The 27479-nt window shown below is 43.8% G+C and overlaps 1 protein-coding gene across 1 annotated transcript; it reads left to right on the top strand.

The window, feature by feature from the left end:
* Window positions 1-29: 29 nt before the first annotated feature.
* On the top strand, window positions 30-26349 carry sim1a (SIM bHLH transcription factor 1a). Its single transcript, XM_084945007.1, has 11 exons — window positions 30-2723; window positions 6031-6113; window positions 7147-7236; window positions 7317-7425; window positions 7507-7592; window positions 8180-8379; window positions 10293-10399; window positions 10725-10872; window positions 15798-15951; window positions 22397-22784; window positions 24174-26349. The coding sequence occupies exons 1-11, from the start codon at window positions 2549-2551 to the stop codon at window positions 24878-24880; spliced, it is 2247 nt and encodes a 748-aa protein (XP_084801133.1). The 5' UTR covers window positions 30-2548; the 3' UTR covers window positions 24881-26349.
* The last annotated feature ends 1130 nt before the right edge of the window (window positions 26350-27479 follow it).

The raw sequence follows: 27479 nt of genomic DNA, 5'->3' as shown, positions 1-27479 counted from the left end.
ATTTCCAGGGGGATAGGGGGGGTATGACACCCCCAATAATCAGACCCAACCAATATTACCCCCCCCCCCCAATAAAATTATGAATTATCTTGCATAAATAGGCTGTTGATTTTCTTTACTCGTTTCAGGTATTACCAGCAAAACAGTTGCACGTTTAATCATCTGGGAATTGACCCAGATTTATTTAGATAAATAAATCTGCGTCAGGACCCCCAATGTTCAGCACAAAGTTACACCGACGCCTGCAGGCGCTTTGTATTGGAAGCTAGACCCTACAATAATACATAAAATAATAATTTTAAAAAGTTTCCGGTATTTGAAGCTGTTAAAATTGAAATGTGTTGACTGTCAAACAGATGCTTTCTATAAAAACAAGCGGTCTAAAGCAGTCTCGCTTTACGCTCCGCTCATCAAGCAAAACATTCATGAGGTTGTGTGGTGGGAACTTTGCCCGAGGCCGTGGAGCCTTTTCAGCCCAGAGGACACAGAACCACGAGGTTCCACACAGAACCACGAGGTTCCACACAGACCGACTGCAGGACATGACGGCCGTCAGCTTTGTGCCTCGGGTCTCAGGGTTAGCAGTGATCCCTGTGAGGGCCGCCGACGTCATCAGGTGGTGATGACGATGAAATGTACCAATAAAGTGCGTCATCTTTACACGTAAGAGTTAAATAAATTCCACGTGGGGATTCCGCGCACACATGTCGGTGCTGCTGCGGATTTGTCAGGTGATTTAAACACTAACGCTCGCCGTGGCCCGATGTGGACCTGCACTGTAGTGACTGCTCCGTGTTCTAGTAGCTCTTATTTAGCATTAAGGTTTAATAACATGCACATTTTCTGCATCAGCACAATAACACATGCGCATTCCTGGATAATGTGACGCACAGTTTGCGCTCAGTGGTGCGGCTCTGCGAGTTCCCGGCAGAGAATCCACGCCACTCTTAACAGAGTCTGTAAATGAAAGCAGCCGTAAAAACGGGGCGCTTCCACCGGATTACGTGTCAGCTCCCACGGTGAAAAGAGCCACTTTGGCCACGCAGAAAACTGACTTTACCATCAGCCCAGCTCGCTGAGACATTAATCTCGCCTCGCAGTCCACGCCTCTGATCTTTTCACAATGCTCTGCGTGTTTCTGTCCCGGCTGGCAATCACATGGAGTTTTTTCGCTCATCATATTTTCCACACACGCAGTTTAATTACCAGCAAGTTTGGAGCAGAAGCGAAGGTTAAACCAGCGTCAACCGACAGCAGACAGCTGCAGAATGAAACTATAAGGTTTTCAGGACGAAGCCGAAGTTACAACAATGTGCAAGAAGTTACAGCAAAACCCGCGTGCGTGATGCTCCAATAGCATATTTCCTTTGTCCACCCACGGTGAGACAAACACTAGGGAACACACACGGCCTGGATATTTGCTTTGAAACTGTTTGTTCATTATTCCCACAGAGGACGTGACCGTATCACCAACACACAATGGCTCGTGTCTCTGCTGAGGTGAAACGACTTCGCTTCTACAATTTACACGTTTAGAAATCCTCGTATTCAAAGTATTTCTGTGCTGAGCAAACATAACAAAGAAGCATCACTGTCCCTGATCTGGCTTTGAAATCCCTCAAATCGCCACGTAGACCACAGAGAGGTGTAGATGTGGCCTGTAGCGATAACAAACACAATAAATAAATAAATACAAATGAATGAATAAATAAACAGATAAATGAATAAAATATGAATATAAAAAGATGAAAACCCAAAAGACAAGATGCATGTGACTAAAGGAGAAGCTCTCGCTGTCGCTGTTAGAAAACTTTTTAAGCAACATTTTCTTCTGTTTTTATTTTTTGTAGATAATAAATATTTTTAATAAAGTGTGGATATATACACACACACACACACACACACACGGTTGACATGACGGTTTTAATGCTGTTTCTAAGGAATCGTTGGAGCCTCCTCAGGACAGAGGTGAATATGTTCAGTAGCCAATCTCCTTCCTCCTGGAGGCCTCGGTACATAGACTACCCAATAGGTATGCGAGCAGTCGTCCAATAGCAGCAGGCCTTCGTGCCCGCGGCACAGAGCAGGCTGTGGATGCGCCGCCAGAAAATCACACGGGATGGAGGATGCGCGCGTGCGGAGCTTTCTTGGAGACCGTGTGAAAACCAACAGGTTAGAAAGTGAGGTGAGCAGGAACAGCTGTCAGTGTCTCTGCGGCCCTTGGTTTGAGTTTTCTAGCCACTCGTGGAGCTGTTACACGCAGACTGATCGCGCCTGTGAATAAAATAAATTCTTTTTCAGTTTTTTATTATTATTTTGACCCTTGCAGGGCCTTCTGTGTGCGGCGGTCCGAGGTCTCAGTGTGATGAGTCCAAGTCTGAGCTTTCAGCTTTGAGCCTCACGCGGCCAGGAGTAACCGGGACCCGTTCACCGTCAGCCCCGAAGCACCTGGAGGTATGGGCGGGAGTGCACGCGCCAGTGACGTTTAGGCCGCGCGGAGGGAGACGTCTGCTTTGCTATGAGCGTGGATCGGCGCTGACACAGAAACATGAAGGAGAAGTCGAAAAACGCGGCCCGGACGCGCCGGGAAAAGGAAAACAGTGAGTTTTATGAACTGGCCAAACTGCTGCCGCTGCCCTCCGCCATCACCTCCCAGCTGGATAAAGCCTCGATCATCCGGCTCACAACGAGCTACCTGAAGATGAGAGTGGTCTTCCCCGAAGGTGGGTGCGCTGCCCTTAAATACTGATGAAGAGAAAATCATACTAATAATAATCACAGCACGATAAATAAAACTTGTTGTGTTTAAAACAGTTACGTGGATTTGTTAACGACACGAGCGTCTCTGTATTCTGTTTGGTCTGTAAACGTTTAACAATAACAAGAAGCACATTTTTCTTCGTGCATGTGTATTTTTATTTAATATTTACATTTCTAATATTTTTAAATTAAACTTTACTTTTTAAATCTGTTCAGAAAGCAAACGTTACATTTCACAGCAGATCCAAAACTCGGCACAGTGGAGCTTTTTCCTGTGAGTAAATATCCTGCTTTATCCAACAGCTCTGCACAGATCGCTGTGGTGAAATAAACACGGCCTCGAGGCTTTCACTCGCGTGTTTCCATATATATTCTTGGCGCTTTGATTTTTCAGGAATTCTAATGCTGCTGACTTTTTAATATTCTGATCAAGAAAAATAGAATTTAGTGGAAACGAAATCGAGATTGTGGGGTCTCCGTGGGGTCCCCGTCGGGCCTGGCAGCACATCATTGGCCGGTGTGGATGGAGCTGATTGGAACATGATCACCGTCGGTTTGTTACAAACTGGGAGGCACTGGTTTCACATAATGCAAAATAACGTCCAACTGGACTTTGCTTCAAACTGCTTCCACGATCACGCTCGCATTCGCTGGAAATGGATCTTTATTGAATATAAATATGAGCAGAATCACTGTGGAAAGCGGGACAGTCGTGGGATGTATTCAAAGCAAAAACACAGACAGTGATGTAATTCAGGACTGTCGGTAACCACGACTCTATGAAGGTCGCTCAACAGATTCAAGGGGAAATATCTAATAGATGCAAAAGCTCAGCGCTGGAGGGATGAACGTCATTAAAACATATCCGTCACTTCCGTTTGATGACAGTGACGAACACGCTGATCCTGCTCCTCAGTCTGCTTCAGGTCTGGTGGTTATGAAGACACCAGCAGATGAGCTCCATCAGTGAGTCCGTGGGACTCTGTCACCTGGAAGAACACGAATGAATGAATCAACATAGAGGCATCACGCAGAACTACTGTGGACCCCGTGGACCCAGACCGTGGCATAAACATTTTACAGTATAGCAGAGCCAGAGTTGTCCTCCTTCCAGAGTCTCAGTTTTTCTAAGGCCACACGCACCGCACATGAATAACCGCGTGGCACAGTCACCCCCATCCTGCACGCGTGGAGGATGTCTGCGTGTCTCCATATTGACGAAATGAACTCGTGTTTTTACTGTTTCCATTTAATTAGCTCGTGTATGAGCTTCAAAACGCGTCAAATAAAGAAAAGCATGGCGGGAAAAATGTTCCTGCTTTTTTCTAACCGTCTCGTCAGCGCGTGGCTCAGTGTCCAAATATTATTCATTCGATTTTTTAAAACATTCCTGCTGAAGATTTTCATTATTCCAGTTTGTTTACTCGGCACTAATTGGCTGATTTCACATTAAAGCTTCATGCAGTGCAACCAAACTGTGCTCATAAAGTTTGTCTCTGTTTAACTGTTGAACATGAAATTATTTTACGTTCTTAATGTCACCAATGTGAGACGCTCAGATTTTTAAATGTATTATAATAATATATTTTTAATGTAATTATGTCTTTACTCGATTTTTATTTAAATATTATTTATATTAATGTTAAATATATATATATATATATATATATATATATATATATATATATATATATATATATATATATATATATATATTATATATATATATATATATATATTATATATATATATATATGTTATATATATTATATATATATATATGTTATATATATTATATATATATATATATGTTATATATATTATATATATATATATATATGTTATATATATTATATATATATATATATATGTTATATATATTATATATATATATATATATGTTATATATATTATATATATATATATATATATGTTATATATATTATATATATATATATATATATGTTATATATATATATATATGTTATATATATTATATATATATATATATATATATATATATATATATATATGTTATATATATATATTTAACATTAATATATTATGTTAAATATATATATTTAACATTAATATATTATGTTAAATATATTATATATATTTATGGTAAATATATATTATATATATTTAACATTAATATATATAATATTTAACATAAATGTATTATATATATTTATGGTAAATATAGATCGTGTATAACACGAGCAGCTGTTCGCATATTTATATATAGACATATATGTTTGTATTGTTGCCAATAAATCTGTTTGTTTGTTCTTTAAGGTAAAATGTAAAAAGCTAGCGCGTGAGAGGGACAATTATAATAATACAAAATATCCTGATCTCTGGGTCACGGTTCGTGGGTTTATCCGCAGAGCGCACCCCACGCTGACAGGCCTGTTGTGGAGTCTGCGCCTCGGTGATGGTGGCGTTACAGTGGCGTCCCCACGATATCAGGAAGCTGTCCGTGGAAATATTTTACAATAACCCCGGGTCAGTTTCTTGTGTCCGTTTCTTCCGAACAATCAGAATTCATATTTCTGTGACCGTGACGACCATCCGGGCCTGCAGCGGCGTCCCTCCGCGTGATTGTTTTTGCTGAACGGCCGTAAATCATTTCAGTGTTTTTATTGAGTTTCCGTGGAAGTTGATATTTCGGTCTGTGCACTGGGTTTATTTGATTGTGTGTAGTCACGCAAACGTGAAGCGGCTCCGGTCGCTGCACGCCGTCTGTTTGCTCTGCAGAGCGGGCTTTGCGTGTAAATGCGCCCCGCTGCCGCAGCTGGGCGCGTCGGGCCCTGAGAGGCTCGCCGGGCCCTGCGCGCTTCTGTCTGCGTTTGAGGGGCTCGTGGAAGTATTTTCCCGATCCTTCACTTATTTTTGGCTTCGCTGTATTTTTAGCGCTGCAGGCCACAAACTCCAGACTTCACACTGACTTTAAACTGGGCAGATTTTAAGGAACATTTGGAGTCCCGTTTAATTTCAGAGATGCCTTCGCTTTCCGCAGAATTAGCAGTTCACTTATGGAAGTAAAGACTCTTGTTTGTCCGGATATATTTTGTATTGTCAGACCCTGCTTGCTGTTGATCGGAGCTACAGGAGGATCATGGAAAAGCCGTTTATAGGGCGCAGATTTGGTTGTTGTCAGTGTTCCCAAACCACTCGTACCAAAACTGTGATGAGTTGTGTTATTTATCTGGAACAAAGAACAAACTACGCGGTTTTTTACACTTACCTGTTTTGGTTGATTCGCAGGCCTGGGGGAGTCCTGGGGGCACGTTAGCCGCAGCAGCTCTCTGGATGGGCTCAGCCAGGAACTAGGCTCCCATCTCTTACAGGTACTCACTGCTATTAGTACTGGTACTTAAAAGGCAACTGCATGTGCACTTTATTATTATCATTGTTCAGCAGATTTGTTGGAGGTTTGGTAGCTGCTGCCACATGCCTCCTGCTGCCTTCATTCTTGTGCTTTCAGTGTGAAATGAGCTGAACACATTCGTGGTCACGCACAGAGCCTGCAGCCTCTCGCATCAGCCGCAGCACAACGGAGCCGGGCTGTGTGCGCGGCTGCAGGCTGAACGAAGCAGAGGTTAGCTAGCCTCGATCAGTCATAATGACAACGGAGGAAACACTTGAACAGAGAGAAGCTGCATGAACAGGGCTGGGCCTACACATGAGAACCAGCACAGCAACAATAGTAGTTATTCCTGATAAGTGTGCAGTGTTTCCTATTTAGGTGAACAGCTGAGCAGCATCTAATGCAGAAAATACTGGAAAATCTAACAGTAACACAAGGAAACAGGGAATGGTTTTCCAAAGGCAGCTTCCATCATGACCACACAGCAGAATCAATAGTTTTAAAAACATTTGAACACAGAGTCAACAGGTACATCGATTCTCATTACGCTGCATGAGTTTGAGCTGGAGGGACTTCACGATGCTGAGGTTTTAATAACCACGTGTAGATTTCCAGGCACGCTAGTCTCCAGTTTTAATCCCGGGAACATGTCACGTTAGGTTCAGGCAAACCAAAAGAGCTAACGAGCCTGCTAACACAGACCGGAGGAAAAACATATGCAGAATTTCTTTTTCCAGAGTGCAAGGAGGCCATGTTGTCCTCGTGCATGAAGCCGTCTTTGTCTCTAGCAAGTCAAATCTGCACAGCACAGACAGCAAAGGCACAGAGCCGAGGAGGAATGCAGCCACAGCCAAGTTTCATCAAAGAAGGGAAACAGTCTGACTCCACCGTCGTAATTGGCCCTAAAATGTGCAGATACACAGAAACAGATGATAGCACAGATGCAACTAAAAAGAGAAACAGCTTTGTACCTGTGTAATAACACCTTTTCTACCCTGTACCGTTTCTTCCAGACGTTAGATGGCTTCATTTTTGTGGTTGCTCCTGATGGGAAAATCATGTACATATCAGAAACAGCGTCAGTGCACTTGGGCCTGTCACAGGTTGGTCTGACACACCTAATGTGGTCGCTTCCTCCGGGCCTGATATGTCATAGCTGTGAGCTGAATGTTCATTTCAACAGGTAGAGTTGACAGGAAACAGCATCTACGAGTACATCCACCCAGCAGACCACGATGAAATGATAGCTGTCCTCACAGCGCACCAGCCTTACCACTCCCACTTTGTCCAAGGTAATCAGCCATCTACATGTGTCCTTCTGTGTATGGCATCACTATGCAGCACAGATCATGTGAGTTTTTATGTCTCTGCAGAATATGAGATGGAGCGCTCCTTCTTTCTCAGAATGAAGTGTGTCCTTGCTAAAAGAAATGCTGGTCTTACCTGTGGAGGCTACAAGGTAACAGACTGGTCTGAACACACGCTGCCCTCGTCAGCCACACAAAATCAAACTTTCAGAGTTAGAGATGACAGGAAATGATGTGCACACACACTCGAGGTCAAACAGACGTGCAGTTTTTAGGAGCACACAAGTGTTCAGTGAAGGACAATGACATGCATATATGTACGTATAGCTCTGGAAGATAAACCACCACATATCCCAGGACGGTCCAACCCTGCAGTAACCGCCGCGCTGAAGCGGCTGGCTTACACAGAGCTACAGCTCAAACTGTGTGCAGTCGTCTCCATGTGCACCGGGGTTGTCAGGCATTTCCTTCTCATCTTGTTTATGTGTAAATATGGGTCGAGAGTTCCAGAGTCACGTCTGCTGGCCAGCAAGTCGTACTGACTGCAGTGTGCTGCTGTGGCAGCAACAGCATCCACGTCATGTCTCTGTCCAGTGTTCTCGTCTCACAGGAAAGTCTAACAGACTGAAACATGGGTTCACAGTGAACCTGACATCAGGTCACAGGCCTCAGCTCATCAAACATATCACGGCCCTCCTGCGTGACTGATGTTGTTACCTGCTGTGTCCGCTTGGCCCAGGTGATCCACTGCAGCGGCTACCTGAAGATTCGACAGTACAGCCTGGACATGTCTCCGTTTGACGGCTGCTATCAGAACATCGGGCTGGTGGCCGTCGGCCATTCGCTCCCGCCCAGCGCCATCACTGAGATCAAACTGCACAGCAACATGTTCATGTTCAGAGCCAGTCTGGACATGAAGCTCATCTTCCTCGACTCACGGTATGTCCGCTCTCCGTCTGCAGCTGCTGCTCACAGAACAGAGGCGTGTGTACTTTTCGGCCCTTTCCTGATCTCTTAGCTTTTACAGAATTGTTTTCAAGCACGAATGACCCGCCTGAGATGTTAAAGCGAGGCCAGAACGTACGTTTGGTTTCTTTTGAGTGTTCAGACGTGGACGTGAGTCTGATCGTTGTGTGCCTGAGCTTGACTGACAGCAGGATGTTCTTACATAGAGCACAATTTATGGTTCCATCAATTAGGACAAAGAGCACCATTTGTAACTGTGGGTATGATGTTCTTTTCCTGAAATGCTGTGTTGTACCACATGTATGGGGACTCAGACCTTTTGTATTGTTTTCCCCAAAGTCTTGGGGACCATCAGAATGTCTTTGTGGAGTGTTGTTGTTGTTGGTCAGCACAGAGTTTGCCGTACAGCTCTCCCACGGATGCCAATAACTCAGGGTCTGGGTTGCTCTGGGTTCTTTGTGACCTCCTGGAGTCACAGATGCGTTCTTAGAGTCATTTTGGTTGGCCAGACACTTCTGGGAAGTTTCACAATTGTTCCCAGTTTTCTCCACATGTGGATACGACTCTCAGCATCTTTCATTGGAGTCACAAAGCTGGCTTTGTGACGCCTTTCAGACTCAAAGATGTCACTGGCTTTGTTTCCTTAGACCTCAGCTTTCTGTGTTGTCACATGTGTGTGGGAGTAATCCAGCTCCGGAAAACGATCTAAACTTTCCAATAAATGGGGTTGATCACAGTTAATGAATGATTTAACGAGGAGGGCAATTACTTTTTCCACACAGGACCAGGTAGGGTTGGATAACCGTTTTCCCTTAACAAATGAAATCTTCATGTTAAACTGTAGGATCTCAGATATGCAAAACAGAAACCAGGAAGGGGAAATACTCAATCACAGCATTTGTTTTTGGTATTTGCTTGATACACGTTTTGTGTGAGGGCCTGTAGAAATACAGGAAGTAAATAAGAAAATGCTGCAAAAGCACATAAAACACAACAGAAAGGAGTTACTGGAGCCAGTCTGTGCAGAAGTGACGGATAGTAAACATTTATTTACAGGAGTCATGTGATTTGTTTCTTCATCACAACACAAACGTTCCTCTTTTTGCAGCGTCTCAGTGCCATCTGCAGTTGTTCACTTGTCCTTTATTCAACTTCCATTGTCACTTTTTTTTACTTCCTTTATGTTTGTTTTTCTATTTGCTGCTGTTTCCTTTGGTTGCAGTGCACCTGACCTCGTAGGGCCACCGTATGGAAGCCTGATTTATACTTGATAGTGTGTGCGTGTGTGTGACAGCAGTACTTGTGCTAGTAATGCTGTGGGGACATCAGTCTGTTTACATAGTGAACATTCTCACGTTTCATAGTAAAGTTTGAAGTTCGAGTTGAAAAAGGAAACAAAAGTTGTTGTATTTAGAGTAAGTCTGTGTGTGTGTGTGTGTCTGTGTGTGTGTGTCTGTGTGTGTGTGTGTCTGTGTGTGTGTGTGTGTGTCTGTGTGTGTGTGTCTGTGTGTGTGTGTGTGTGTGTGTCTGTGTGTGTGTGTGTGTGTCTGTGTGTGTGTGTGTCTGTGTGTCTGTGTGTGTGTGTGTGTGTGTGTGTCTGTGTCTGTGTGTGTGTGTGTCTGTGTGTCTGTGTGTGTGTCTGTGTGTGTGTCTGTGTGTGTGTGTCTGTGTGTGTGTGTGTGTCTGTCTGTGTGTGTGTGTGTGTGTGTGTGTCTGTGTGTGTGTGTGTGTGTCTGTGTCTGTGTGTGTGTGTGTCTGTGTGTCTGTGTGTGTGTCTGTGTGTGTGTGTCTGTGTGTGTGTGTCTGTGTGTGTGTGTGTGTCTGTCTGTGTGTGTGTGTGTGTGTCTGTGTGTGTGTGTGTGTGTCTGTGTGTGTGTTCGTTCCAGGGTTGCAGAGCTGACAGGCTATGAGCCTCAGGATCTAATCGAGAAAACTCTCTATCATCACGTCCACAGCTGTGACTGCTTCCACCTGCGCTGTGCTCATCATTTGTGTGAGTTAGGTTTGTTTTACCATCTTACACACACACACACACACACACACACACACACACACACACACACACACACACACACACACACACACACACACACACAGTATAATATGCCACTGTGTAGTTTGTCATTGTTCATTTAGACTAATAAGTGCACCAAACAATACAAAAATAACTAAACACATTTTTTAGTTCCAGAATGATCTTCGTGTAATTCCACCCTGTGCTGTAATTTGTTGCTACGATGTGAATATGTTCGTATCTTTTGCTGTAATTTGTTTGGATGTTTCTCTGACCTGTTGTTTTCTGGCTCTCGGTGTTTCAGTGCTGGTCAAAGGTCAGGTCACTACAAAGTACTACCGTTTCTTGGCCAAGCATGGCGGCTGGGTCTGGGTTCAGAGTTATGCAACCATTGTCCACAACAGCCGCTCATCCAGACCTCACTGCATTGTCAGCGTCAACTATGTTCTCACGTGAGTCTCTGTTGCAGCTCCTACACACTATCAGTTACCTCTGTGAGACACGGGTCAAAGATCAGACTGATACTCAGGAGATTTGTTGGAGACAAACGAGATTTTGAACAATTAGGCTATATCTGATGTTGCCATTCACTTCCCAAAGATCACATGAAATATCACTCAGTATCATCCGGTGATGAAGATGGCATGCAGCATGAGGAATAGATCTAAGGGAAAGCTCTTTGTTTGATACAGATGGCAGGATATTTATCGCTCAGCTGGTTACAGTCTGCATTTTGATCTATGCAGAAGACAAAGCTAACGGGGTTAGCAGCACGTATTTAATGACTATGATGCTCATGAATTAGTAGAAGAAGAAGAACCACTTTCGTGGTCGTAAGACTGACAGCAAGAACACAGTGTTACACTGTCAGTCAGTCAGGAGGACTGCAACGTCACGCAGATGAACGCACATTTGTTCTGTCAGAAGCAAAGGCACTCATCTACACGCAGACAAATGAAAATGGTCAGATGAGACTGATGTACGAGGACATTTATACTGTTTTTTCCAAGTCTACTGACCACTCAGTCGCATCGCTGTGATTGGTTGGGGTGAGAGAAGGAAGACAGGATAAAGACAGGATAAAGACAGGATAAAGACAGGATAAAGACATGCTGTGGAAGAGACACAGAGATTAATAACAGGTATGATTCAGCAGAGAGGTCTGTGAACACACAGTGAGTGAAGAAGAAACACAACAGTTTTCCTTCAGTGTCGCCTGCTCTGACCGCTGGAAGACTATTGACTAATATATAATTATATTAATAATAATAATAATAATATATATGTATACATATAATGACTGATGACTATAAAGTGACTGAGTGAGAACAGTCACAGGTGTCGCAGCAGGTGTATTTAACGTGTGTCCGTGGAGACGCTGACATGTTGACATGCAGAGTCTTAAATTGCTGCAATATCTGAATTGACTTTTAAAACATTCAGAGGAAATATGATGCTGAAACTAATGAAAGTGACAGTTAACTGCATGTTAGCCCCATGAACAGATGCACTACATGGTTACAGTGCACAGTTTAGGAGGCTCCATGAACCCACTGTGAAATCTTAGTGCCTGAGAGAAGGACAGAGAACAGTGACTGTACGCTGATGTTCCTCTCGTTCACCTCCACTTTAGTTAGTGTTTAGCTGCTAACAGCACTCAGCACACATCGGGAAACACAAAGCAGATGAGATGAATATGTGTGAGCTCTCTCCTGCTCGGTCTCTGCTGAGGACGTCTGTGGTGGTGGCTCTCCTGAGAAACCAGTATAAACCTCTGTAATTCCACCCAGGCTGCTGTCACCAGTGTTAGGCTTCTTACTCAAAGAATATTACTCATTATTTTTAAGTAATCCATTACATTACTTAATTACTCCCTGTAAAAGGTCATTTGTTACGCTAACATAGACTTAAATGCATTTTGATGTTTGACAGCTGCCAGTTAACAGCCTCAGGTTACACACTGATGAACACACATACATACAAAGCTGATAAAGACACAGTGAATGCTGCTGAAGTTCTAATGTGGAAACAAAGAACTGGAGGTTACAGCGCTGCAGGTGCTCGTGTCTCTGCTCTTTGCCTGTAAAGGACACAACGCTACAGTACGTCTGCCTACGACCAGTCCTACCAGTCATAGTTTGAACAGGACGGGGTTGATTTGGACACGTCTGGTGATTCTGTATATTGTGAACAAGAATAATCTCAGAGCCCATCTGAGCCACAGAGCTGTGATCAAGCCCAGGTCCAATCAGTGCTGTGTATGAATTACTGAGGCTGAAGTGCAGAACACATCATCAGTGTTTCCCATGCAGGTGGTGTGAAGCAGCAGGTGTGTCTCTGAGTGTCCAGGGCAGGTCTGCTGTCTGTGCTTTGATAACATAATATTGGTCCTGAGACGCTGTGCAAACAGCAGCTATTCACTGGAGGTTAATTGGAACTCTGTTTGTTAAAGCCTTGTTTTCAAAATCAGGCCGTCTAACTAAAGTTTGTCCCTTTTTCCTTTTATTATTATTATTGTTCCTTTGAAACAAACGATCAGGATTTCTTTCAGAAACCATAACTGGGTTTTTCCTAGTTCTGATGACAGACATTCCTGTGTTATCACTAGATATGCTGGTGATGTCAGAGTGTCTGAGTCCTTTGTTGGCTGTTACCTGCACAGTCAGTCTGGCGGTGTGTAAAGAAAGGAGCTGACCATGCTGGGACCATCAGCCCATAAAAACACAGTCAAATGCTTATTCTTTCAAACAGAATGAAGCCGATCAGTGCCGACATGAGCCGCTCTCTCTGTCAGTAACTAAAGGATTTCCTTTATTTATTATTTACTGCCCCAATGTGTGCATTTCACAGATGTACAAGAGCCTAAATGAATGAATAAGGCCCATAAAAAGCCTCCATTAAGCAGCATGACTTACTGCATTTACAAGCAAAGAACAGCTTGACACATGTTTGCTGCACGTCCTGCATCGCAGCCCTAACGGCTTCTGTTTACGGCCTTTTAATTGATATCTTGTAAAGATGATGAGCATTTACGGCCCCAGCTTGCTGTAAAGGGATCGAAGCCTCATAAGGCTCATTTCTTCTCCTCTTAATATATTTTCTTATGTCGTGATGATGGAGAAGAAGCCGCGTGGTCCTCTCGCTCGGTCTGATTTTTCCACGACAAAAGGCAGAGATAAGGAGAGCGCAGGCTTTTGTGGAGTGTTGCTATCAGCAGCAGAGCTGGTTTGCCCAGTAGCTTTGGCCACACAGCCACTGATAGCAGAGGTGATGAGGATACTTCACCTGCATGTGAACTCCCACTGTGTGTTTAGCTCTGATGACCTCTACACCTAATACCTCCACTTGACAGTAATTTAGCAATTCTTTAAATGTCTGCAGCAAACGCATGCGACCGCATTTCACTCATGTGACTTCCACAGCAGCTCTGCTGGGTGTTTCAGTCTTTAAACCACTCTGTATAAAGAACCACAGGAACACGTTCACACGAAATGCACTACAGCTGGGAAAATATCAAATCTGGGATTTATCTGGGATGCCCCGGCACAGCCGCTGCTTATGCTCCTCTTATTTTAGGATTCTCCAAATGTAAGCGAACCACAGCCTGTGTGTCTGAGTTGTGTTTACAGAGACTGAGACAGAAGAGAGATCACTGTTTGTCTCAAATAAACCGTGTAGAGGTTTTCTGTTGTCTCGAACTCCATTCATCATCCATGTTGAGAACACTTTAGCAAGAAATCAATTCCCATTTCCCCGCAGTGGGACGTCCAAGTTTGTCCTACGGGTCTGATTGAGCGAGATATAACCTTTAATCTGCCGGTGTATTCAATTGGACGCCTCAGTGGATTCCTCTGGTAACACAAGCAGCTCCCGTCCTTTCAGCACCACCCAAAACCTGCCAGCACAGACACACACATCGCCCGGTCTCTCAGCTATGGGCTCAAAATGTGGTCATAAATATTTTGTACTTGTAAAAAAGATTTGTATGTGTAAAAAAGATTTGTGTGTGCGTAAAAAAGATTTGTATGTGTAAAAAAGATTTGTGTGTGCGTAAAAAAGATTTGTATGTGTAAAAAAGATTTGTGTGTGCGTAAAAAAGATTTGTGTGTGCGTAAAAAAGATTTGTGTGTGGACTTAGAAAAAAAACCCTGCAAGTTACAAGTACGAATTTTGACCCTATTTTTCTTCCTTTCATCTGATTGGTCAATGTCATGTCAATCACAAATGTAACAATCCAATCAGAGAACAGATGGGTTTGGCTGTCGGAGGGGCGCTTTTTTGAACTGCAGGTCCTTGAAGGGTGATACAGTTTGAAGCTGGAGGATCTCTATATAAATATCCAATAGCAGCTAGGTCCCCTAGCTTTCAGCAGCTGTTGAAAGGATAAAGTTGTGCTATATCAGTGGTTAGAAACACCATTATTACTTTAGGATTAGTTTAACACAAAGTCAGGGCTGACCCGGGACCATTGCTGTGAGTCACAGTGCGCAGCATAAAAGTCCTTTCACATCAGACGCAGGATGTGCTGCTAATGCTAACTGCTAACTAAAAGCTAAGGATCCAGAATTTGTTGCGCTGGCTGCTGGGCTCTGTGGGTTTTTGCAGCAGCTCTACCTGTACTAGATGCACCTGCTCCTTGTCTTTTCTATCTCTGACTTTATGTCCTCTACAAGAGTTTCTGTTTTTTTTGCTGGTTCTTCAAATGTTCAATAAAAACATGTATGCTAATTCATAACGAAGAAAGCTTTGTAATGAAGACTGTCATTTCCAAAACACTGCCCGCCCCCACCCCGCGGTCCGCAGCGCTGTTGAAAAGGCTGTGGAAGTCCCTGTATTAAACACGTAGACCTGTGACACAAAAATCACCAAACTCTGACGACCACAGACTGTTTTCCTTCGTGGTGATGAAGGAAAACACTGGGTTGGCATGTAAAAGGGCATTTATTCCCTTCAAAGACCTGCAGTTAAAAAAAAAACGCCCCTCCGACAGCCAAACCCATCTGTTCTCTGATTGGATTGTTACATTTGTGATTGACATGACATTGACCAATCAGATGAAAGGAAGAAAAATAGGGTCAAAATTCGTACTTGTAACTTGCAGGGTTTTTTTTTCTAAGTCCACACACAAATCTTTTTTACGCACACACAAATCTTTTTTACACATACAAATCTTTTTTACAAGTACAAAATATTTATGACCACATTTTGAGCCCATACTCAGCACTCATCACACTCTAACTGCTCAACAGATGTTATTGACTTTTTGCACCCAGAGAAAATGCAGCTCATCGTCTTCTTTAATAAATAGTCTTTACATGAGACTGGAAGCTCTCCACATGTACTGTACCTCTGGGCTTTTCTGCTTGTGTGTCTTTAGGGAGACAGAATATAAAGGCCTCCAGCTTTCTCTGGACCAGGCCACATCCAAGGCCTCGTTTCCCTGCACGAGCAGCCTCACAGACAACTGCAGAACTCCCAAGAGCCGAGCATCACGGCCCAAGAGCAAAGCCAGGCTCTCGCCATATACACAGGTGAGTGCAGGTCTCTGAGACTGAGGTATGAACACGTTACTGCACTGCTGCCTGGTTGGGACGTGGGAGCAACGCTGCAGCTGTGCTCCTTGCTGAAGGAGACAGTGTGCACCAATAGCAGCAGGCATTGTTAGACCCGGACTGAGTTTTAGATTTAAATAAAAAAATGGAAAAAATGATTTATTATGTCTTTATTTTGTCAGACACTTTTTTGCCACCTCTTCTTTTTCTTCTTCTGGTGCTTTGATTATAAATTTTAGTGGCAGACATCCAGAGAAAGCCTCACTGGACTGAACCATTACTCCAGTTCATCATTCACAGAGTTCATGATCGTGGTTTCAAGAACTGGTTTCTTCTCTCAATCTAGTGACCAGGAAGGGACACATTCATCCCCGGATAGCTGAGACAGCTTCACTAACCAGTTTGGGTCTTCTTCCAGACCTTAGCAATAAACCTTCTGAAGAGTCTGTTTCCATATGGATAACCTGTGTAAATCTACAGGTCTCCATCTTAGATCTGTACTGAATTAGTCAGGCCACCGAGGGCTGTCAATCTAAGAGAAACTACCAAATATAGTCAGTCATGATCAGTATGGAGTCGGCTTTGGCTTTATCAAGTTTAATGACACAGTGAGCCAGGGGTGTCGAACTCCAGGCCTCGAGGGCCGGTGTCCTGCAGAGTTTAGATCTCCCCCAAACGACTCACGGACTGGTACCGGTCCGAGGCCCGGGGATTTGGGACCGCTGGCCTAAGGGAAGCATGTATAATGTAAACAGAATTGGTCCTAGCACTGAACCCTGTGGAACTCCATAATTAACCTCAGTGTGTGAAGAGGACTCTCCATTTACATGCACAAATTGGAGTCTATTAGATAGATATGATACAAACCACTGCAGCACAGTACCTGTAATACCTACAGCATGTTCTAATCGCTCTAATAGGATATTATGGTCGACAGTATCGAACGCTGCACTGAGGTCTAGCAGGACAAGCACAGAGATGAGTCCACTGTCAGAGGCCATAAGAAGATCATTTGTAACCTTCACTAAAGCTGTTTCTGTGCTGTGATGAGCTCTGAAACCTGACTGAAACTCTTCAATAAGCCATTCCTCTGCAGATGATCTGTTAGCTGTTTGACAACTACTCTTTCAAGGATGTTTGATATGAAAGGAAGGTTGGAGATTGGCCTATAATTAGCTAAGACTGCTGGGTCTAGAGATGCTTTTTGAGTAAAGGTTTAACTACAGCCAGCTTGAAGGCCTGTGGTACATAGCTGATTATTAGAGATAGGTTGATCATCGAAGCATTAATTAATGGCAGGACTTCTTTGAGCAGTTTTGTAGGAATGGGGTCTAAAAGACACGTTGATGGTTTGGAGGAAGTAATTATTGAAGTTAACTCAGAAAGATCAATTGGAGAAAAAGAGTCTAACTTAACATCAATGGTACTAAGAGTAGCTGTAGATAATATTGCATCTGTGGGATGATTATTGGTAATTTTTTCTCTAATGATTAAAATGTTATTTGTGAAGAAGTTCATGAAGTCATTACTAGTTAACGTTAAAGGGATGGTTGGCTCCACAGAGCTCTGACTGTTTGTCAGCCTGGCTACAGAGCTGCAGAGAAACCTGGGGTTGTTCTTTTTTTCTTCAATCAGTGACGAATAGTAAGATGTTCTGGCTTTGCGGAGGGCTTTCTTATAAAGCAACAAACTATTTCTCCAGGCTAAATGATGATCCTCTAAATTTGGGACACGCCATTTCCTCTCCAGCTTACGAGTCATCTGCTTTAGGGTACGTGTTTGAGAATTATACCACGGAGTCAGGTACTTCTGATTTGAGGCCTTAGTTTTCACAGGAGCTACAGTATCCAGAGTCGTACGTAGTGAGGAGGTAAAATTATTAACAAGATGATCGACCTCTGTTGGAGTAGCGTTCAGATAGCTGCTCTGCTCTGTGTTGGTACAGGGCATTGAAGATGATAACAGTGGGTGGATTATATTCTTAAACGTAGTTACAGCGCTTTCAGAAAGACATCTACTGTGATAAAGTCTACTCTCCACTGCTGTGTAATCAATTATTGTAAATGTAAATGTTATCAGGAAATGATCAGACAGGAGAGGGTTTTCAGGAAACACTGTTAAATGTTCAGTTTCTATGCCATATGTTAAAACAAGATCTAGAGTGTGATTAAAGTGGTGGGTGGGTTCTTTTACATTTTGACAGAAGCCAATTGAGTCTAATAACAGATTAAATGCAATGTTGAGGCTGTCATTTTTAGCATCTACATGGATGTTAAAATCACCCACAATAATTATTTTATCTGAGCTGAGAACTAAATCAGATAAAAAGTCTGAGAAATCAGACAGAAACTCTGTGTAAGGCCCAGGTGGACGATAGATGATAACAAGTAAGACTGGTTTCTGAGTTTCACAGCTGGGGTGGACGAGGTTAAGCATCAGGCTTTCAAATGAATTAAAAGTCTGTCTTGGTCTTTGGTTGATTAATAGGCTGGTGTGAAAAATTGCTGCCACACCTCCCCCTCGGCCTGTGCTTCGAGGTTTCTGGTAGTTAGAATGACTCGGGGGTGTTGATTCATTTAAACTAACATAATCATCCTGCTGCAACCAGGTTTCTGTAAGGCAGAGTAAATCAATTTGTTGATCAATTATTAAGTCATGTATAGGGCTGCCACAAACGATTATTTTGATAGTCGACTAGTCACCGATTATTTTTGCGATTAGTCGACTAATCAGATCATGCATCCATTAGACGTAAAACGTACAGCTTATTGCACCAGCAGCATCTGCTCTTATATAACTATCATTAGCTTACAGCTGTAAGTGTTTAAGGTATGTGCTAACTAAAAATAAAGACAAGATGATAGTTTATTGAATTTTAATGAAATTTGCAGATTGCTTCGGTGAAGTTTAATAAACTCCTTGCTATCTAAAATATAACAGGACACCGGAGTATATTCTCAAGCATCTCACACTTCTGATAATCAGCTGTCTGCTTGACGTTTATTCAGCTGTGTAAAAACTATAACTTTAATCTCAGCCAAACCGATTTACTCAGGAACAAATAAAATACTAAAAAAAGCCAAACAATAACATTTGTAAGTTATCTAAGTGACTTATGTATGTTTAACCTGAGTAGCGAAAGACGGCGGTGGGTTTGAAAACGATTTGCCGGGAGTCCGGTGTTCTCACGGGCTCTAGTGAGCCTCGCCCCCGGCTAGCTATCGAGCTAGTGGGTAACAGACGTCTCCGAAAACGTCGGAGCGCTTTTGAAAATATGTTGTGTCTTGATAAACTGAGCAGATATTTGAGGTTTACACAGCTACATTCTCGCCTGAAAATATGTTAAACGTTTATTTTGTGACCCAGAAAGAATAATAACAGTAATATTAAAACTAAGTAGCTGCCGCCATTGTTGACAACTGCGCTGAGCCGCGCTGTGAATTCTGGGACACAGCTTCTTCTTCTTCGGGGTTTAACAGCAGCTGGCATCCTTGTACATGCAGTGCTGCCATCTTCTGTTTCAGTCCGTTATTACACTCTTAAATCCTACTACTTATTCCTGCGTCTTTCAGGATCTTACAAAGCTTCAAACGATGCGTCGACTATTAAATCAGTCGTCGACGATTTTGATAGTCGACGTAATCGTGACTAGTCGACTAATCGTGGCAGCCCTAGTCATGTACTAACAGAGACTTGGAGGAGAGAGACCTAATATTTAATAATCCACATTTCACTGTTTTACTCTTTGGTTCAGATGTGGATACTCTATTGTTCTTTCTTTGTAATTGTTTATGTTTAAGTTGTTTGTTTCTGGTTTTTAGTTTGTTTTTTGTCTGTTTGGGAGCTGACACAGTCTCTATGGAGATGGGTTTTTGGGGGGGTAGCAGGAGGAGAGAAGCTGCAGAGAGGCGTGTAAGACTGCAGTTCTGCTTCCTGGTCCCAACTCTGGATAGTCATATTTTGGGGGGTTTAATAAATTTGTCCATATTTCTAGAAATGAGAGCTGCTCCATCCAAAGTGGGATGGATGCCGTCTCTCCTAACAAGACCAGGCTTCCTCCAGAAGGTTTGCCAATTATCTATGAAGCCCACATCGTTTCTGGGACACCACTCAGACAGCCAGCAATTTAAGGAGAACATGCGGCTAAACATGTCACTCCTGGTCTGATTGGGGAGGGGACCAGAGAAAACTACAGAGTCCCACATTGTTTTGGCAAAGTTGCACACCGATTCAATATTGATTTTAGTGACCTCCGATTGGCGTAACCGGGTGTCATTACTGCCGACGTGAATTATGATTTTACTGAATTTACGTTTACCCTTAGCCAGCAGTTTTGAATTTCCCTCAATGTCGCCTGCTCTGGCCCCTGGAAGACAATTGACTATGGTTGCCGGTGTCTCTAGCTTCACATGTCTGAGAACAGAATCACCAATTACCAGAGTTTGACCCCCGGCGGGTGTGTCGCCGAGTGGGGAAAAACGGTTAGATACATGAACGGGTTGGTGGTGTACCTGGGGCTTCTGTTTAGGACTATGCTTCCTCCTCACCGTCACCCAGCCGCCCTCTTTCCCCAGCTGCTTGGGGTCTGCCGGGGAACAGCTAGCGGGGCCTACGCTATCTTCGGCTGCACCAGCTACAGGGGCCTTGCTAGCTACGGGTGAATGAAGGGTGCGAAGCCGAGTCTCCAATTCAGTAATCCTGGCCTCCAGAGCTGCAAATATGCTACATTTGTTACAGGTATCATTACTGCTAAAGGAGGCCGAGGAGTAACTAAACATCTGACACAATGAGCAAGAAAGTGCAGGAGGGACAGGTGAAGTAGCCATGGTGCTAACGAGTCGGCTACGAGCTAAGCTAGCGAAACAGTAAATACACAGTGAGTGAATACTTTGGCTATAAGTTAGGTAGTGAGTACACAGAAAGTGTGCTTCGGATGAAGCAGGTGAAGATTATACTATGAAAAAAGAATGCATTTAAAAAGTTTTTAATTAAATTACTAAGCAGATAAGCTAGGGTGACCATATTTTGATTTCCAAAAAAGAGGACACTTGGCTCAGTCATGAAGAATTTACTTAAAGAAACATAAAATCGGCCCGGGCATTTTGACTAGAGACCGACCCACCAGGTATTACAGGAAAAGCCATAAAACCTTTGAGTGAAAACAAACGCTGTTGTGACAGTGATGTACTGTCTTGTTGGTATATATGTATGATTTCTATACATTTTACATCAGATAAAAACTTTGGTTGTAAGATTCAGATAATTATTTATTAAAAGCGAGATATTTTAAATGAGAATAAGAAAGAAAAGTATTTCTTTGTGCCCCCTTTTCCCTGTTAATGCCTACCTGGCCCCCTGGCAAAACTTTCCTAGACCCGCCCCTGCACAGTTACCAGCTGTCAGCTACACAGAAAAGGATCCTGGTGTTATTTGTCTCTCAGAAACAGTTCATAACTTCAACTCATTCATGTCACCTAAAACATCAGCTGATACTAGAAATTAATATTAAATAAATTCTAACAACAGCTGATCAAGCTTAAACGCGCTGCTGTTGTTTAGCGCGACATCCGCTGGTTTCTTCTTTCTGGCGCAAAGTGGGAGATAAACACACAGGAGAGACGATCAGCTGATCATTGATCAGTTTCATGATTGAAGGAGCACCACCAAACAACTGAGTTATTTTTACACATCGGCCAGCATCTGGCCAATCCACCACCTTTCATTGTTTATACCGGCCCATGGCCATGTCCAGCTATGGTCAGTAAGTTCGTCTGAAAGAAGGAGGTGTGCTTTGGGATCTTTTAAACATCATTAGGCGCGTTGCTGTGCGCTGTCCTTCCTGTCTGTGAGCGCAGAACAAGCGCTCACAAAGCAAGTTTGGGGATGACGTCACACACATGGGTCCTCTGTCGGAATATAGGAAAACCCGGACATTTTTATCAATCTTGAAAATGCCCCCGGACGCCCCAGACGGAACGTGAAAAGAGGACATGTCCGGGGAAAAGAGGACGGTTGGTCACCCTAAGATAAGCTACTCAGAAACACCACTGCGTTTGAGCAGGAACAGGAAGTGATACTCTACCGCAGAGAGAGCGAACACCAAGTGACAGTTTCAGTGCGTCTGTAACACTGTGGAGAACACAGGAACATGAATGAAGACTGCTTTTTTAAACTACTTGCTGTGAAAAAAAGACTTTGTATATATATGTACATACAGAGCTGACGACTGTACCTCATCTTATTGTAATAACATGATGACAGCACATGCAGCGTATTTATACACAAATACGCTGCATGTGCATTTGAATGATGAAAACAGTGGATCATTCTCCCTGTTCTGGATCAAAGTGCTGTAGCTGAACATCCAGAATCAGCAGTCACAGTCTTTGGATCATCCCTTTCTTCCCTCCTCTCACCCTCACAGTATTCCAGCTTCCAGACAGAGCGTTCCGAATCCGGCCAGGACAGTCCGTGGGGCAGCAGTCCGCTCACAGACTCGGCCTCCCCTCGACTGTTGGAGCAGACTGAAGGCATGGATGCCTCCTGTGTTTACAGGCAATTCTCTGATCCTCGCACACTTTGCTACAACATGTCTGAAGACCAGATCACCAGCCACATCCACGGTCAGGGTCAGAGCTGTGAGCGGGGTCGGTGCGAGGCAGGCCGATATTTTCTAGGAGCTCCTCCACCAGGCAGGGAGATGTGGTGGGACACCGCCCACTCCATCATACCGCTGAGCAAGAGCTCGCTGGAGAACTACGAAGACTACGACAGCAGCGTGCCACACATCACAGCTGTGCACACCCACCACGGTGAGGCCTTTTCTCTCATGGAGCTGTGGCTGTTTAAATCTGCACAGCTTTAGCACAATGAACATATTTATCACATGTTGTGACCAGACGTCTCACCTCATCTGTCCAAAGCAGATACAGCCACACTGACATGTATTTGTTAATAAGCCATACTGGTTCAGGCTTTTTCTAACTATGCTGTCCTAACATGCAAACTGAGGCTCAGATGGAGTTCAGGTGGACTTCTTGTTTGTTTTTGTAATTTCTTGACACACACACACACACACACACACACACACACACACACACACACACACACACACACACACACACACACTTTCTGATGATCAGTTAATGAAGTGCATTTGCACCCCTTGGCTGCTGCTTTCCCTAACGAGGTACAGCACATGCAGAGTGGGACATCATGCCCTTTGGGTACTGGCTGAGGACACCTGTATTTACACCTTTAACATGCGTGATAGCATATGTAAGGCTGCTCCACCTGCAGCTTCTCTGCTGCTTGGAAAAAAGAGAGAGAGATTGTGTCTTGGCCAGCCGGTGCAGCAGCCTGCTTACCTGCTCATTCCAAAACTCCATCTCCAGGCCAGTGTCCAGTATGTCAGTGCCATCGTGGTGAGCAGCTAACTCAGGGTGTAGCTGGCCAGAGCCCTCACATGCTCCGCTCAGCAAACCCATAGAAGGATTCAGCGTGGTCAGCCCAGTTAGCTGTGGGGAGAATAATTTGATCAGTACACCTCAACACTGTCTTCACACATGTGACATGTTTTTGCAGAGTTGAGCTCCAGAGCTGGCGACAAAACGCACAAGCTTTGGACTCAGGCAGTGATCTCCTCATGTGGACAGTCCTGCACAAAACTGGGCTCACATTGTCCTTGTAGTGAAGAGAGAGTGCAGTTCTGAGGACAGAGGTAAACAGAGTATTTGTTCTTCATCTCGGTTTGGTTCTTGTACAAACAGCAAAACAAAAACTGCACAGCAGACATGAGCTGTGTGGTCAGCTGAGCAGTGCTGGCTAACACCAGCCGGGGTCACGTCAGCAGCAACAGAGCTACAGGTGTAGCAGGGTATAGGTGTTCTTAGTGAGGGCAAGAGCATAGGGACTGAGTGATGATGGTGATGACAGAGCCTCACATATATGATCACAGGTCATCTGCAGTAAAGCCATGAGTACACGTGTCTTCAGCCAGGATCCACGGGGCGTGATGCTCCTGTGTGTGTTGTGCTGAGTGGATAGTCACATGACTGTCGTAGGTCTGAATAGTTTTGGTGTTTGATGCAGGACTACAGCTGATGACTGGCAGAGATCTCAGTGGAAGAAAGGAGCAACCTTAAGCTTACAAATTCTTATTCATGCTTCCTCTGCACTGCTGTCACTGCTTCCCTTTGCAGGCAGGGGCTGGGATGAGGATAGCGTGGTCAGCTCACCAGACGGAGGCTCAGCCAGTGACTCAGGGGACCGCTACCGAGCCGACCGCTATCGCTGCAGTCCACAGGAGCCCAGCAAGATCGAGACGTTGATCCGAGCCACGCAGCAGATGATCAAGGAAGAAGAAAGTTGCCTGCAGTTACGCAAAGGCCCCGCACCCGAGGCCTCACTGGGGCCAGCAAACGGACTGCCCAAGGGCCCTGGGTCGTGCTTTACGCCCGAGTATACTCAAGGGCCTCTGCCTTTACAGACCATGTTGTGTCGAGGTTTAAGTCAGGTGATCAGCCCCACGCCTAGCCCCGCCCCTCAGTCTAAGCTCAACAGTCCAGGTTCAGAGTGTCTCCATAAGCCCAAAGACTACCTCCAGACAGAACTGCCCCCCCTTTCTTTGCAGTTACATCCTTTTGGTCGTGCAGGGGCATGCTCAGGCTCCCCAACACCAGCTCCGGCCCTCTATCCCTCCCATACGCACCCACGGCCCTACCTGGACAAGCATCCAGCATATTCCCTGGCCGGCTACACTCTGGAGCACCTGTATGACCCAGAGAGCCTCCGGGGCTACTGCACCTCCTCCAGCACCGGCTCCACCCCCTACGATCACTTCCGCATACCAGCAGAGCAGACCACTGGGCGTAAAGGCACATCTGTCATTATTACTAATGGAAGCTAACACTTTTCTGACACACAGTCTGTTTAGCTTCTCCACAGGAGAGACTCACCTGCATCTGTTTTTTCACCGTACCAATGAATTCCCAGAGAAAGTTCATTTGGCTGCTTCTAAAATGTCCGATTTGAAACAGAAAGCTCTTTGTGCCCGTGGCTCTGCTGGGTCTGTCTGTTTGCCGAAGCTTGGACACTTTTCTCTGGTCCAGTCAGAATCAGAAAGAACAGAGTTATGATTCAAACTGGGAGCAGTTCATGTGTTTTGTTAGGGTAGTGAGTTTGATTAAACCCACTCGAGTATCACACATATGTACACACGGCCTTATAATCGACTATGGATCGATTCGATGTCATTTAAATGCAGCTCTTCACTCGGTTCACAAACAAACCGAGTGGGCCTGTGATCTGCGTCTGTTCCCATTTGAAGGCCTTTGAGTCAAAACTAGAACTCGATAGAAAACGGATGGATTTTCTTTTGGTTTAGCATCAGATCCTGTGTCAGTTTCACTCGTCCACATGGTGATGTGTCTCTATCAGAGACAGAACTGATGTTTTTTTTATACACACTGTTGGTGAAGACACATGGCAGGCTTAGGTTGGGTTGGACATGGAGCAAAGAAACGAGCTTTATTGGTCACATTCACACAGAGTACAACATGCAGTTAAACGTCCGAGCTGCAGCCGCGCTGTTCGGCATGGGGGGGGCCTAGCCAGGACCCTTACTGGATACTGGGAGGGAATCAAACTTGTGACTTTGGCTCCAAAGGTGTGTGGTCTTACCACTACACTGTCCAGCTGCCATGATGGTTGGTCCTGAAATGAGAGCGATCACCTGAAACAAACTAATATGCAAAGCCATTCTCTGTTTTCTCTCACGTTGTCTTCACGGTCATGTTGACTTTTGTCGTCTAGTGAGAACGATACACACTGAATACACTTTTGGAGATATTTGATTGGCTGACACAGGATCATATTTGAATAGCATCACAGTAAAATGAGCGAACAAGGTTTTGTGCTGCTGTTTAGCAAACTCTAAGGTTGGTCTGAGCGCGTGCACAGAACATATGAAGTTTCATTTCCATGACGTTAATCATGAGTGAGTGCCGGGCGATTGGTGCTCGTGACCATATGCAAAACGTTGGTGTGCCCGGTCGGTTAGCTAAATTGCATCATTCATCATCCCTGAAGCAACTGTTGTTGCAATTATACATATTTGCACAACAAGACTGGAGTTTGGTTATTGCTGATGAACCTATATTTATACCAGTTTGATTTTTTTGTTTAGTCACAGCCTGAAATGTGCTTAATTTCTTAAAGTTATTTATAGTGTACTGTAAATGTGCTCCAAAAGAAAAGGCCATCACGTTTAAGCACATGGGCAAAAACAGTATTTATTATATAAATGTTTGTTTATGAGTTTGAAATATAGCTGCAATCAGATCCAGTCTAACTGCTTGTATATTCAGTGTGTTTTTGACTGAGCAAAAGATCAAATAAAAATCATTTTGCACACGTGGATTGTTTGTTCTTTGGATATGCTTCTGTAAACGTGGCGTGAAAGGATAGACGGACATTCACGAGCAGCAATGAAGAAATCAGTTTCCTTAAATTCATGCAGTAGTTTCATTTAGTAAGACTGTTTTGTTTGTTGATGAGATTAATTCAAAGTACAAATATACTTTGTTTGCACACTTTGATGCTGTGAAACAGATTTTACTTGTAATTCATTTCTTCTTTGATGATATTGGCTAATATTTTAAACAACAAATGAAAACAAGCATTTTGCAGGCAGCATCACAGATCCACTGCTTTTTTTTTTTTTTTTTGCCTGTCCCGTTTGGCTCTTTTGCCATCAGAATTATTGTCTAAAGGCAAAGAAAGATGCCCAACGGATTTACTTTACCAAATTGACCATCCCAGCCTTGCCGTAATGGTCCATTTGATTCACCTTTTATTGTTTATTTTATTTTCACTTGCTGAATACGGGACAGACTTGACTGGGGGAAAGAAGGGGAGAAAGAAAGAGGGAAAGAGAAACAGCTGAGAAGAGGGACAAGGGCAAAAAACAAAAACCAACAGAATGGGCAGAAAAAAAAAATGCATCTATCGATCACCTGTTGAGAAAGAAAAAAGAAAACAAGCAGAAGAGAAGATCCACTGCTAATGTGATACATGCATGCGAGACATGAATTTCTCAAACAAACTGAAATGTTGAACACATGTAAGACCCACCTGACCCCACCATGCCAGCCTAAATGAATTACAACCAGTTTTCCAATCAGCTTCAGAAATCCGTCTGTTTTCACTACATAATCACAGCATCGCCGTGAATCGGCCTGTTTAGAAGAAACAGAGTATTAAATGTTTACAGCTGGCACACGTATCAAACACACGCTGTGACTTTACAGATGCACATTGAATTTTGCCTTTTGAATTACAGTTGTGATGACATATCATGACAACACAAAGTCACTGTTTTAGATGTAAATTCAGATGTGGCCACTAAATAACAACGTTTCACATGTGATGAACTGTCATCAGTTTTGTGCAAGTTACTTTGAAAAAGTAATTAATTATAGTTACTAGTTACTTCTTCAAAAAGTAAC

This window comes from Perissodus microlepis, chromosome 11 (assembly GCF_051167445.1).
Source record: "Perissodus microlepis isolate ML-2025 ecotype Zambia chromosome 11, ASM5116744v1, whole genome shotgun sequence".
NCBI classification, from domain to species: Eukaryota; Metazoa; Chordata; class Actinopteri; order Cichliformes; family Cichlidae; genus Perissodus; species Perissodus microlepis.
This window is presented reverse-complemented; position numbering and strand designations above follow the sequence as displayed.